The sequence below is a fragment of the Haplochromis burtoni genome, unplaced genomic scaffold (assembly GCF_018398535.1).
Source record: "Haplochromis burtoni strain Fernald_Lab_line unplaced genomic scaffold, NCSU_Asbu1 Contig_161, whole genome shotgun sequence".
In the NCBI taxonomy this organism is placed as follows: domain Eukaryota; kingdom Metazoa; phylum Chordata; class Actinopteri; order Cichliformes; family Cichlidae; genus Haplochromis; species Haplochromis burtoni.
The window spans coordinates 800,796-815,046 of record NW_024582522.1 but is presented as its reverse complement, the minus strand read 5'-3'; the positions used below and the strand labels follow the sequence as shown (position 1 = coordinate 815,046).

At 41.2% G+C, this 14,251-nt stretch overlaps 1 protein-coding gene across 1 annotated transcript; it reads right to left on the bottom strand.

Moving 5' to 3' along the window:
* Positions 1-2,587: 2,587 nt before the first annotated feature.
* On the bottom strand, positions 2,588-13,855 carry tgfbrap1 (transforming growth factor, beta receptor associated protein 1). Its single transcript, XM_005932665.2, has 13 exons — positions 13,605-13,855; positions 11,522-12,232; positions 9,594-9,788; positions 8,824-8,978; positions 8,561-8,643; positions 7,822-8,002; positions 7,587-7,747; positions 6,995-7,052; positions 6,748-6,891; positions 6,353-6,496; positions 5,316-5,475; positions 4,667-5,118; positions 2,588-4,476 (listed from the first exon to the last, which is right to left on the bottom strand). Exons 2-13 carry the CDS (start codon positions 12,216-12,218, stop codon positions 4,288-4,290), a joined length of 2,619 nt encoding a protein of 872 aa, XP_005932727.1. The 5' UTR covers positions 12,219-12,232; positions 13,605-13,855; the 3' UTR covers positions 2,588-4,287.
* Positions 13,856-14,251: the final 396 nt, after the last annotated feature.

The following is a 14,251-nucleotide window of genomic DNA, read 5'->3' as shown; positions in this document are numbered from 1 at the left end:
CCACAGGAATTTAACTAATCCTCTGCTTCAAACTGGGAACACAGTCCTGTCCTGGCATGTCACTGGCATTGGCATTATTCAGCTCAACAGCCATCCAATGGTGACTCTGTTGCCTCTGGCTCGTAAGTGTGTACTCTCCTTCACCATGCCCTGCACAGTGAAGACTGGTGAGTGATAAGATCATATTAATACAGATACTGCATAAACTTACAATGCTATGCAGATGATACCAAGCTTTATTTATCCATGAAGCCAGCTTAATCAAATAAATTAATTAAATTACAGCCATGCCTTAAAGACAAAAGCATGGATGACCTGTAATTCCCTAAGTAAGGCAGCACGAGCAAGTCGGGATCAGTGCGTCAGGATCTCCAGAGGTAGGACGGGTTTGCTGGAGAACAAGATGGAAACACAGTTTTCCTTTGGTTGGTTGTTTTCCAGTTCCAATTGCTTCGTGTTGCTCTGCACAGTGAATGTCTCGTCTGAAAACAGTCAGTGATCAGGATCATCAAAACTGCAGCCACAACAGGCTTCCAACTGCATCGCCGTCTCTTCACACAGCGAGGAGTCTCTTATCTGCCAATTTCATCTTGAACGTCTGAAATATTTGTTACCGCGTCTTCAACAAAACTACAAAAGAAAAAGAGAAGATATGAGAAACGTTATCAGTTTGAATCATAAATGCTCTCAAAGTCCATGTGTCTTTTTTATAATCAGCTTCTTTTAATCTTAGTTCTCATCTCCAGAATTGTCAGGATTGACATGAAGACATTATTATTGGCACCATTTGCACGTTTGAAAAAAAAATCCTGTGGTTTTTTGTTTTTTTTGGGGGGGGGGGTATTTGTGCGCATAGACACAAATACCCAACCCCACTCATTGCCTTACACTCTAACTGCCACCACAGCTAGCAGTTAGTGTAAGGCAATGAGTTTTTGCTGCTAAAATGTATGCTTTAACTTCACACTCGAGGTTAACTGACATCCAACAAAACAGCTGCTTTTAAAAAAATCCTTTTTATTACTCTTTAATCCACAGAAAAACTTTAATTCCCAAGAAGTGAGGAAAAAAACAGAAACAAACAGTAATCCTGCTTATCATGCTAAAATGCATGTTGGAATTACTTGTGAGCTGATGCAGTTTCATGTTTATTAAACCAGGTTGGTCCTTTTTCCATCCACACGGGCATTGATGGAGGAAGCAGCAAAGGGATACAAATGCAGTATATACAGAGGTATAGATATATATTTATGTAAAATACGACAGGATGCTTTCACACAGCTCTCCTGAATACTTTTATCATCATTCTTTGAAGTCATGGCGAGGAGTTTTAAGCGAGCTATGACTAAATTCGTCAGACAGAAGCAGCTGTGGAGTGAAACCCAATGCATCCACAAAGCTCAGCCTTCCGAGTTAGAAATATAGCCCATGAATGCACAAAGTTCTTTACATGTAGAAATAGGCAGCAGGTAGCTAACATCAACACCACCACAGCATTCAGAGACACGGGTTTTAGTAGATTGGACAACTTTGAATTCATGAAAGTTTTCCCCTAAAAAACATGGAGATCAACAATGATTTAAATTGAGTATATTCTCTGGGCAGCACACGGACACAGTCATGTTTACTTTGGGGTTTCCTTCATTCCTCTGTTTTCTCAAAGCCTCACCTTCTAAAGATATTTAGGAACATGCCCGATTCTTCTCTTCACAAACATGACATCCACCTGCTATGAATTATGAAGACTTGTTAAGCAACAGCATGTGATCTGAGGTGTGACAGTGCCCGATGATTAAACACTTTTTGTCACACTTGTGAAACGTTTAGAGGAGAAAGATGTTTTAGGGGAACAAGCGCAGTGCAGCATCATGCATTAGTTAGTTGGTCGTTTCATTATGAATGCAGGAAAAAAAAAATCATTGTTCCTCACTCAGCCTGCACACTGTGGCAGCGAGTCTGATACAGCTGTAAGTTTTTGTTTTCCCAAAAATCTTTGAATCATGCAGTTATAGTGACTGTCAGACTGAGGTTGTATAATTTGAAAGTGAGATTAAACACGTTTAAAACACACTTTATTCCAGAGCCACCCCACCTGTTATTTAAAGCATACCCATTAGTAAGTGGAGCCGTGGTAAAGGACCTTAAAGTGATTTCCACGAATGTGTGGTTCTTTTAATTTTCCAACATAAAGACATGAGTGACGCTCTTTATTTGTTTGCCTGTGAACCCGTTTATGCAAAAACAACCAGGCTGAATTTATTGAAACTCAAAACTGGAGCATGTGCCAAGAACATTGAACTGTAGAGGTTGTGGTGTCAGCTGGCGTTCTGGTTTCAGACACATTACTGCCATCTACTGGTGTCTTTAGAAACAGTCACAGGGAGATGAAGTTCTTGTGTTGAAATATGAAAAGGCTGCCAAAAGTAATTTACCCCTGCATATTAATAGAGACAAATTACAGTTATCACACTGCATTCTTGCCAGATTCTTTCTGAAATTGAAATGTTTTATTTATTTTTATCTGTTTGGAACAATTAATTTCTGGAGAGTCAAACCTAATTTAATTTCCGATGAAAACATCTTTATACACATCCCGCACACACACATTTTCCTCTGAAACGTGTTTTGCTGAAAGGATTCAAATGAATACACAAAACCTCAGTGAAATAATGATCTTTTTAAAAAGAACGTATTAGTGGGACGTATGTGATCTTTAAAACATTTAAACAGGTTAGGCAACTTGCAAAGACAAACATAAGTGTAATATTCCTTTGTTATATTTTCATAACAAAAGAATATTACACTTATGTTTGGAGCCTGTCTTTGCATGTCCACCTCATTCTCATAGACCAAAGACTATGATGCCATAACTAACTTGACTACTTTTCCTGTTACGATGTCACAGGTGTGTGAAGAACAGACACTGTTAATTGACTTCATGCAGGATCTTTCACCCACTTACCCATCAGTTTATTTTGTGCACGGTTCATTTTTTCCTCAAGCGTTTCACCTTAAATGTCATTGCATACTACTGATGCTCTTGGCCACACTGCCATTTTTATGAAGTCTCACAATCTTTGTTGTCACGTTCACTGCGGGCAGTTTTAACACTTGTTGCATTAAATGCAAATCCAAAACTGAGAAAGCTGAGAATTTTACAGGCTCTTTGAATCACAGAAATGAGACGGGTGCACTTTGCACTTTCAATGGAGAGAGTTGTAGTTCGTGGCCTGTTGTTCTACATGATTGATCTTGTACACAAATTTTAAACAAATAGCCTATACTTCAACTTAAATGTTTTGCTCAGTATTGCGTACATGCATACATTAGGATATCTAACAGTATGAGTGGCCTGTTCAAACAAACAAAATGTATGCATGCATGCTTGGGGCAATGGAAATTTTATTTATTTGTTGCTTGAAACCAGACAAAATGTATGCAGGTTCATTTCAGTTACGCTGTAAGATTAACTGTCACATCATTAAGGATTCATCTCATTTGTGCAACTTGTAGAAGGTCAATGTGATGTGTATAGTCTAATAAATGTCCAATTACACTTATTCATAAGTGAAGCACTGTTATTTTGACATTTTATGTTGTTGCTGCTCCACAAAAGGTTGGTGTTTATTTGTTTAAACCTTGCTATGACAATCATTTAGTGGGTTTGGATCAAATTGCTGCTTGTCAGTTACCAACTAATACAACATCATTGTGGGTGGAGGAAAAGCAGCTTTGAGACCAGAACAAAGAGTCAAAGACATACAAAAAAAGAAAAAGAAAAACAGACTTTTTCCATCAGTACTGATGAGCCTTTGTAGTATTCACATTACAACCCAACTCTGTAATGTGCGAGTTAAGACAGGTTAGAACAGTATTAATACAATACCCATATGGAGCCGATTAGACCCAAAAGTGTAAGACTGTTCATGCTTCAGAAATATATGCAATGAGATTCAAATATTATGTTCTGTAGTTCAAGCAGTTTCTTGAATTTAGGATTTTAAAAAAAAGAAGAAAAAACAAAGACAGGACGGCCACAGAATGGAACAGAAATCAAACTGTAAGTCTGAAAGTGCAGTACAACTGCGGCGCTCGAGTCCCCCACACAGTCGCCCAGCCTTCTTTGTGTGTCTTGTTAACTCCACAGCTGCAGAGCCCACTAGGGGAACTGGGGCTCTGTGCTTTTGTCATCCCCACAGTCCTCAGCCATTGAAAATCTCAGCGCATCCTGCTATAGTTTGCTGCCTCTCATCCCAAGCCATGAGGTTTCTTAAAAAGGGTTAAGTCTCACGTGTGTTTACTGCTATTAGTCAACTGTCTCTTTGTGGGAGAGTCTCTTACTCTCTGGGCAACACAGTGGGTGTGGACAGGCACTCCACCGGGCAGACACACCACGCTGGGCTCGCTGAAGGTGTTGTGGCACAGGTGGCATCCCTTCTTTTCAGACACAAAGACGGGTCTCTTACACTCTTTCAACTGGACGAGAAAAAAAATAAATAACAGGGAAAGGAGTTTTAAGGTGTTTTGTTAAAAACTTTTAATGGTTGTTTACCCGTTTATTTGATCGTGAAACCAGAAAATTAAAAATGAAAGTGTTTCGTTAAGCGTAAGAGTAGAGCAGTTATTTATATACTTATCTAGCTTAATACTATAATGCGTTTCTTACCCTATCATGCAGCAGTTGAAGGTTTTCAGAGTGTGCGAGCCCTAAAGCGATCCTGGACGTGCGGCAGGCGTGCATGCTGGCCCTGATGGCTCGACCCAGAAAGGGACGCAGCAGCTGAAGTGACCAGCCTTCTGGCAGCATTCGCAGGACACGGACCGCGTCAAACACCTCCCCGTGCTGATTTAGGAGGTCCACTGCCGCCATCTCCAGCGCTCCGCTGTCTCCCAATTGCCCAGGAGGGCTCCCATCCAAATACACCCCCAGCAGCAGGTGAAAGAGCTGCTGTCGGTACGCCGAATCTCTACTAGAAGAGGCCCATATGCAGAAGGCCTCGGCAGACGGGAAGTCTCTGAGCTGGTGCACCAGAATGTGCAGCGCTTTGTCATGCTCCTCTAGTTTTCCATGTAGTGTTGCACGCTCTAGCAGCAGTTCTTCACAGTTCTCCATTTTAGCTGAACAGAGCACAAGAACACCAAACATCATGAAAATCTCCAAAATGATCACCAGACGCACAATTAAATGAAAAGCAAGACCTCGTTAGAGCGCATCAATTAAATCTTGCTCATAATCTTTAAAGAGACGTTACAAAGTAATTCCACAAGAAAAAAGAAACGCCTGTTAGAGACAAACAAACAGATATTTTTCTCACCTAAAAGAAACTGTACACGGTATAGGTCGGACTCCCTGAGCAGGGCTTGAAGCCTTTCCCTAGCTTTGGTCAGCTGTTCCTCATCTTTTGGAGACTGTGACATCAAAGAGAACACCCTCTCCAAGTACAACACAGCTAGATGTGTGTGGAACTTCTCCTTCTGCATCCACAAACATGAAAACAGTTCAAATTAAATAAGCTTTTAAAGATGCACATCTGTAGATGGAAACCTAAAAATAAATCCACGATGAGAGTTGTCCAAAATAACCATTTACAATGATTCAATACTATAGGTAAACAAGTTTCTAGAATCTAATGTTAGCTAGAAAAATGAAAAAGGGGCATCGTGGGGCCTACTTTCAGGATCACTTTAAGGATCTTATTCCCAAACTACAAGAGTGAAGCATGTCTGCAGCCCACAGGTCAGACTGTGGTTTCACTGAGCAGCAGCAAGTGTTCAGTTGTGTGCATGTGCAGCAGTTCGCTGATGTGAAAACATTTATAGACTTCAGGCTTCAAGAACTCATGAAAATATTCATCCAACCATTTATAAAAGTACTTGTACTTAAGCTCCAAATTAAGGATGTGCACACCCTTTAGAAGTAACTTAATTCTGACAGCTCAAGACTAGAAGGGGAAGTCGGGGAGACAGAGCTAACCACCGAAGCTACCATGTCTCACGTGAGCTGCTTCACTAAAATGCTTTCACATTTAGTCAAGTGTTCAAATGCATTTTCATGTCGGAATTAGGGAACATTTATACTGGAGGCACAATTTCTGGTGATGCCTTTGCCACCTTGCAGGAAAGGTTTGGTTTTATTTAACCTTAATGTGACAGAAAGCAATGTTTACACTTCCAATTTTTCTGAATCCCCTGCTCACTTAACTGCAGAGGCTGTGCATTTGTGCTGCCAAAATATGAACAACCTACAGCTGAATATCACGCCTTCATGTCTCCTCATACTTAAACATTCTGTGGGAGTGCAGCCTGAGACCTGAACACTGTCTATCAGCTATCACAGCTTGTGTTTTTGTACCTGCACCCTTTTCTCCAGCACCAGGTTCTCCAAGTAGAGCAGAAGTGCCTGGTTGTGCTTTCCCAGGTAAGTGATGACATCATCAGGGTTCAATTCCGGCTGGTCTTTACTGGTATGCCTCTTAGTGAAGATGTGGACACCTATCTATGGGCAAGAAAAGAGATTAGGTTACTACTTTAGCTTTTGCAAAATGACTGGAAGTGACACAAACTGTCTGCAGAGCAAAGCTCTAAGCTCTTTAAGACAATGTACTGCAACAGAATAAGTACACTCAAACACTAGGACTAGGAAATATTGTGCAAGCATTGGCTAGTGACAGACAGCAAGACTCAAAAACTTCCAAGTGAGACCAGTATTAATAATTCTGCAGCAGCGTTACATTTTTGGTAACCTACGATGGGATCCTTCCGTAGGGCCCAGTCTGCATACTTCCATACAAGGTCCACATTAGAGGAGGTGCAGAGAAAGTCCACAATGTACTCAAAAAGATCAGATCTAGTAGGGTCTTGCAGCTCCCCATCTGCCACACGAATCCACAACTATCAGAAACATAAAGTGTTCAATTCATAAACATCGTATTAGTGCAGATTCTTCAGTCAAAAAAATCACTAAGAGAAAAAAAATAAAAATTTGAAAACATACCTGAAGTGCTGCTGAATCCTGGCCATTATAATGATAGAGCAGTCCCAGCGCAAAATATCTTAAAGACAGAAAAGAGCTGAATGAAGTCAAAGCCGCCCTGGAGGATTACATTTTCTGTATAAAGCAATTAAATTGCCTTCCTAAACTGGACATAGTATTAAAGCTTTACCAGGGTGTTAATTAACAGTGTGGGAGGAAGGAAGAGCATTTACCCAATGAAGACCCATCTCAGTCCATCCCTCTAGTGAATTTTGTAGCTGTAATAATTAAAGTTCTGTTTCCCAGTCATTCCCAAGTGTTATTGTTGCTGCCAATTACTGAATTTTAAGTCTGATTTCATATGAAAGAAGTCGGACTAATTTACTTTAATCACCATTTATACAACAGTCAAACCATGCGCTCACACGAGCAGGCACACACACACACACACTAGAAACCAAAGCTTTTAGGTCATTGTGCATGTTTATCAATATAAACATTGCTTTCTATAATTAACAACATTTTGGAGATCATAAAGTCTCTCTGTGTTGGACCAGTTTCTGAGTTTTTAATCATGTTAACATAAAAGATTAGATCGTAAGAGTATACAAACTTGTGATATTTCTCCAGCCATGGGACACTGTCTGCTAGCACGCAGGCATTGTCTGAAGCCAGGAGGTCTAAAAGGCTGTCGTGGTCCTGTTCGGCATACAGCTTTAACAGTGCAGTGTCCACATCTTCTCTACAGCCGTTCACCACCTCTGTGCTTCGTACCTGCGCGTACAGATAATGAAAACCATTAACACAAGACAAGTGACAAAACTGTGTGCAGGTCTGAATCCAGTTACCTCTCCTAAATAACTTATGAGGAACTTCTTGCATCGCAACACTTTCTCCTGGTCACCCTGTGCCAGATGATTGAGATCTGCAAACTCGTGGAGAGGAGGGTGGCACCGCGTGAATGAAGAGGAAGCTGGTAGCAGTAACGGGCAGAGAGATATCAGCTCCCGCACATCCAGCTGACCCTTCCTGAAGGATCAAATAAATAAGAGTAAGGTCATAAAAAACTCAACATCTCTAACTGGCATTTGTCAGAACTTTCAAAGTGGAGTGAAAAGATGAGCTCACTGCAGACACAGACAACACAAGAGTCTGATAAAATGTACAAAATGTGGCAGATTTTGAGGATTAGAGATAAACTAAGGTACGGTGAGTCATGTACTTCTTGCTAAACTAATCACAGCTCTTTAACATTCAAGGAACAGAGTAACCCGGCTGTATGTTCGTAAGTGATATTACAATATTAAAGTCTTTCAATTAAAGCTGAAATTCTACACTTAAAATCACACCTCCATTCCATGATCTAAAATCCACTGCAGATGTATTCAGAGACAAAAATAGAAAGCAAGTGTCCCCTCCAAAAGAATATATCCATCTTATGGACCTGATCGCATTTAAAAAAGAAAAAACAAAAACTGGAGCCATTAAGAATGATTCTTTTATAAAATATATTCCAGACATTCTCATAAATGTCAATAAAACTGCCTGATGACTTGAGGGTTGACCAGCACTGACCCAGACTCTTACCGGAAGTGTTCTTTCGCTTCCAGAAACTGAAGCTGGCCAAACTGTATGAATCCGGCCTGCTGGAGGATTCGTTTGTGCAAATTCTGCAGAAGTAGAAAGTGACAATTTAGAAGTGAATCGAGTTTGTAGTTGTGAAAAATATTCTCTTTAATGAAACTCAGCAAGGTTAGTTTAGGAAGCAGAATTAACATATTAAGATTTTCTAGTAGTGACAACAGGTGCACTGTGTGGCCAACATATCATCTTCTTAAACATGTTGTTACCTGGAACTTGTCTTTGGGGATATTTCTCTGCGCTCCCTCTGTGAGAATGAGCGCCTCCTCCACTCTGTGATTGGCCAGCAAGTCTTGAATCTGTCTTTCTAGCGGCAGAGGTACTAAGACGTACACGGCCTTAGTAGAAGCCAGAATGACCTTCCCTACAAAAAACACACACAAACACAGAGCACTGAGGGGTCAGACTGATTTTTCCTCACAACAGCTCCATAAATTGAAAGCTTTGCATGCACCTGATGATTGCAGCCAAACCAGGGATAATATATAGCGCACTGAAAGCTTCAGAGAGCTTTAGCTCAGAGCTTCAAGTTCACTTTCAAGCACATATGAGTGTTGTTTTGCACTTGAAGCTCAAAGATGACTTCATATTACTTCAATGCTTTTATTCTAAAGCCAAGCAGAATAAAAGTTTCATTTTAACACAGAACTGAAATCCTCTGTAGCAAGAAATGGTCGATAGTGCTTCAGATCCCATTAAGAGTTGAGACCTGAGTGCGCAGCGCCATCCAGACGCTTTCTGATGAACAGTTTTGGTTACACAGTCCAGTCAGCCAAAGCAATAACTATTTCCATCCCCATATCACTTATTAATCCTTTCCTGTTTTTCAAACGCACTTTTCAGGAGCTCTTTGCATCAAAAAAGTACCTGTTAGTTAAACCTAATCCTTGAGGAAATTAAAATGCTATTTACTTAAATAGTAATTCCCATTTGTGATACCTTTTGGTAGACATTAGAAACAAGCAATATGCAAACATACCTTCAAAGTTTTGCAAAATATGGCCATCCCTGAATGAAAGGGTCTGTTTAAGTTGTTGGTCCAACATGCTGTGGATGGTGATGAAGCTCTCGTCCAACGCCACCACGTATGGAAAACACACAGCAGCACCAATCACGCTCTCTGACCACCTGACCGGAGCTCGCTGAGATACACCCTCTGCATTGGCAAACATTCCTGGAGATGGCATGTGGAAAAGCAGTTTTAATGATCAACATGGACATGTTAAGTATAGGTGGGCGGACCGATTCAGGTATCGATACGAGCATTGGTATCGGTATTGGATCAATACTAACGCAATAGAATTGAATTTTGTCTGTAGCACATTTAAACAACAGAAAGTGACCCAAAGTGCTTTTAGAGTAGCACGTTTACATTCCAGGTCTCCAAAAAAACCCAGTTTTTAAAATACACGAAAAGCTGAAGTGTGAGCATTTGTTCTATTAACTAATTATGTCAAGTAACTCGCACTGATTTAGTAGTCATGAAAATCTTTTCAGAATTTGAAATGAACAGTGATGCATCTCATAAATCATAACATATTTCTCTCCCCTGTATTGATTAAACATATTGGTATGGGCAACAATGGTGCTGTGTTTACTTGGTGTTAGATCGATACCAATCTTTACAGTATACCCCTTTAAGCCTCCTAGTAGACACCACTTTTAAACTCCTACATCGCTTCATTCTCAAGTTATCACATTCGCAAACTTAAGTGTCCAAGTTGCCTGCCTGCCTTCCCAGCAGAGTGAAAACCATTCCCCCTCAGCTTTTTACAGCTGACCAATAATAAAAAACCCCAAGGTGATTCTTATTAATAAACAAGCAGATGCACACATGCTGTCAAAGTTACAGAACACAATTTGATCCTTCAGACACCACCAATTACACACAGTACTTTAATTTTAAAAAGGAAATGCACATGTTCCCTTAAACAGCCCCAAAAATAAGTTTGGAGAATCACAACATTTAAGAGATAATGAGCAAAACAATAAGCTCTTTATTTTGAGATGTTAGCCTACACAAAATACCTGAAATGTATTTTCACACAGATGTGTGACACATAAAAGAAAGGCTGAACCCGGAGCGCTGCAGTGAAGGGAGCTGGTGACTGTGTGATGCTGTGGGGAGCAAAGTGCTTTACATGGTTTAGAGAGAGAAATTAAAAGCAACACAAAGCTGATGAACTTCATCCTGTGATGAAACATTTCTATGCCAATGGGAGTGGACCCTTCAAACATGACAATGCCTCTGGTTGTCCTTATCAAACTATTTCATGAAGATGAGAATGTTTAATGTACAATCCTCTGTACTACAAAGCAGGATTTGGATTTATCCTGGTAGATTCACCTTTAATTCAAGAAGGTTCAATTAAAAGAAACAGATTACTATGGAAACTTGTGCTGCAGGACAAACCTGCTCTAGAGTAGATTATGTTCAAGATAAGACATCAGTAGGTGTGAAATCACTGTGTACTGAACAATCACAATGATAGGAGGATCACAAATATTACTAGTGGGGTTTTTTAAGCTTTAGTCTTTCTTTCATCCAAAAAAGGATCCGTAATCTTGATTCAGAAAAATTCTGTTTTACAATCATTAATCCAAAACACAGCAATTTGTGCTTTTTGACCTCATATCAAATTTGCATGAAGACTAAGTTTGTATCTGGATTTGAAATAATAAGTCTGTTAAACTACAGAGTCACAACTTTTGCAGCTTCAAACAGACTAAACATTTAATATAATACATCCTGCACAATGTATTTCTTCTCAGAAAAACACACTCGCATAGCTGATCTGTTCTCACTAAGGCCCCTTGTGTTGGAATTTATTTTAATTTGTCACCCATTGAGATATCATCTTAAAATTCCAAGTATTCACTGCAGGGACTGTTTTTGTTCTGACTTACCCAGACCACCAGGTGCTGCTAAGAGAAACTCCTCCCTGCCAATTCTCTTTACAATGGGTGTCCTCTCCTCGCTGTTGTAAGGGAAGAGGTCTTGGGAGGCTCCCGTGTTGTAGTTCAGGATCATATACTGTGTGGTAAGAGCCAGGCACAAGAAGTAACCGTCAAGACTGACAGCACAGGGCTGCTCGGGCGTTGTCAACTCTTTCACCAGCTGCACTCTGTCCTCGTACACCATGTAAATCTGGACTGTCCGCCGTTTGGAGGATAGCACGCCCATTTCGACACAGAACGGATCGGCGTTCACCGGGTTCTCGTTAACACAAAATGATGCCACGCCCCTGATCTTGGCTCCACCTCCACCTGCCGAGGGCACCGTTTCCAGCGTCACCATGTCAACGAGGAACACTATCCCTTCACAGAGCACTATGAGACGCTCCAGAGCAGAAGCAGCCCGCAGCTCAGCAACAGGTTTCTTGAGGCCAAGGTATTTGTGCAGCAACTTCTGAGCCAAGTAACCCGGCTTCCCTTTAGAGGAGGCGACCTCAGCCAGCAGAAAGTGGTGGATGAAGCAGTCATTGGTGCCCACGTACAAGTGCTTTCCACAGCATTCAATGCACTCAATGTTGATGCGAGCTTTGTCGCCCATGAGGAGATCTCGCTCCACAGCGGGGACTAGCTCAAAAGCCTTCACGCTCATCTTGGCCAAGGCATCTACAGGAGGTACAAAATAAGTTTGCGTCAGCAAAGCTGCAGACAAATTCAAATAATCAATGTGGAAAGCGGACTGTACAACATTTCCCTGTGAGGAATCATTAAGTCTCTGGATATACTCAGCATATAATTTATTCATAAAACTATACATGTATGTGAATTTTTACATGTGTGAGTCTGTGAATGTAAGGTGCTTTAAAGCTGTCGATTTGAAAGGTCGATTCCCACGCCCTCCCACATCCATAAGCCCTGGGTAGTGATTAAAAGAACGATATCGGATACAAGTGGTAGAAACAAGCTTCCTTTGATGGGTAGTTGCACTTTCCCTTAGAGGGTGAGGAGCTTGGTCGTTTAGGAGGAATGCTGGAAGTAGAGCCACTCCTCCGTATAAAAAGAAGCCAGTTAAGGTGCTGGACATCTAATTAGGATGCCTCCTAAAAATCTTCTAGATGAGGTTTTGTAGGCATGTCCTACAAGGAGGAGACCCCAGGGCAGAACCAGGATACACTGGAGGGTTTACATCTCAACACTTTAATGCCTCCCTGCCAGGTGAGCTGAAGGAGGTAAAGAAAAGGAAGGTTTGGGCTTCTATGCCTACCTGTTGTTCCTACAACCGAGAGAGCCTGATAAAGAGCAGAAGATACTGTTTAAGACGTTTTCTCTTTAAGATAAGGAGATTGACATTTCTTTAAAGTCTCTCCTTGACAGTACAGCTGAGGATTGCTGGTGTTTACATTTAAAGGCATGAGATTTCGGACCTGGGTTGCGTGAAAGGTTATGTGTTCTGACACAAAAAGATTAACAAAGCAGATATGCGGTTTTATATCAACAGCACAATTGTATTGAGTTTCCTGTTACACTACTATAGTAACACTTTATCGTATAGTTTACCCATTTATATTTGACCCATTAGAGATTGATCTCCTCACACCCTCATGCTCAAACAGTACGAGCTAATGGTGTTAGCACTAGCTAGCTCCCCAAACACAGAGGCAGCAGCGAAAAAGAAAATCACTGTTGACAGTGACTGTGTGAAGGTGAGAGAGTCATCATTAGGATATGAGTCATTTCAGGAAGCCGTGGCCAGTTTTAAATCTGATAGGTTGTTTCAGTACCACGTAGCTGAGCTCTTTCGGCTAAAGTTAGCTTCTAAACACTGTTCTCTTGCTATGCTAACGCTAGCAAGCTAATTTAAAGCTAGGCTACATTTCCAGTGTGGTTAAAGCTGCAAGGCTACAACCCTCACGGAGTGCCCGCACAAGGAAAATCAACCTATTTTTACAGTCAATCTCCCCTTCACTGACATGATGCTCTGTGCGCCCACACCCTGCCCAGTTCCTCCCGGAGCAGTTGGCGTAGACAGCAGACCTACCTATCAATGCAGGCGGCGCTCGGGACGGCAGGCCGGAGTCACTACACGCAGAAAAGCCTCAGTACTCCGAAAACCAGGACATGAACTCACACCTAAACGTCAACACTGCCATGCTGCTGGGGGTCGTTGCCGCACCGACAGCCGGATAATACAAGCTGAATGGCAGCCAGAGAGTTCCTGCTTGTCCAATATGAAACGCCGCCCATTTGCATTGAACCCCTGCTGGCTGCAGGTGATATAGTGGTGCGTTCACCGTTGTTACGAGTTTTTCAACAGTAGCCACTGCTAAGAAACCACCTGGAGCAGTGTTATTGTGAGGCAGGTGCATCAGTACTATTCCTTGTTTACCTCTTCACATATAAAATATTTAAACTAAACAGTCTAAGGAGCTTGGAAAGAAAAGCATCTGGACTTCCAAGCTCCTCAGACTACGATGACATGGGTGACTGAGAGCCTTCACAGACATTAAGACTAAACACAAATATTTCAGTATATTTCATTCATTAACAAGTAATATAGATCTTTATCTCTGGTGATGCTCATAGCTGACAAAGTGCGTTACAATGACAAGAGCCAAACAAATATCAGAGGTGATTAAGTGTTTCTAAACTGGTCCTAGTAGCATGTGTGCAAGAAAATGCGTGCCA

Excerpts from the sequence above, each read along its gene's own strand:
- tgfbrap1 (XM_005932665.2), bottom strand. The coding sequence starts at position 12,218 with ATGAGCGTGAAGGCTTTTGAGCTAGTCCCCGCTGTGGAGCGAGATCTC. Across the intron at positions 8,979-9,593 it reads TATTTTGCAAAACTTTGAAG|GGAAGGTCATTCTGGCTTCT; the intron begins GTATGTTTGCAT and ends TGTTTTTTGTAG. Across the intron at positions 7,748-7,821 it reads TCATAAGTTATTTAGGAGAG|GTACGAAGCACAGAGGTGGT; the intron begins GTAACTGGATTC and ends CTGTACGCGCAG.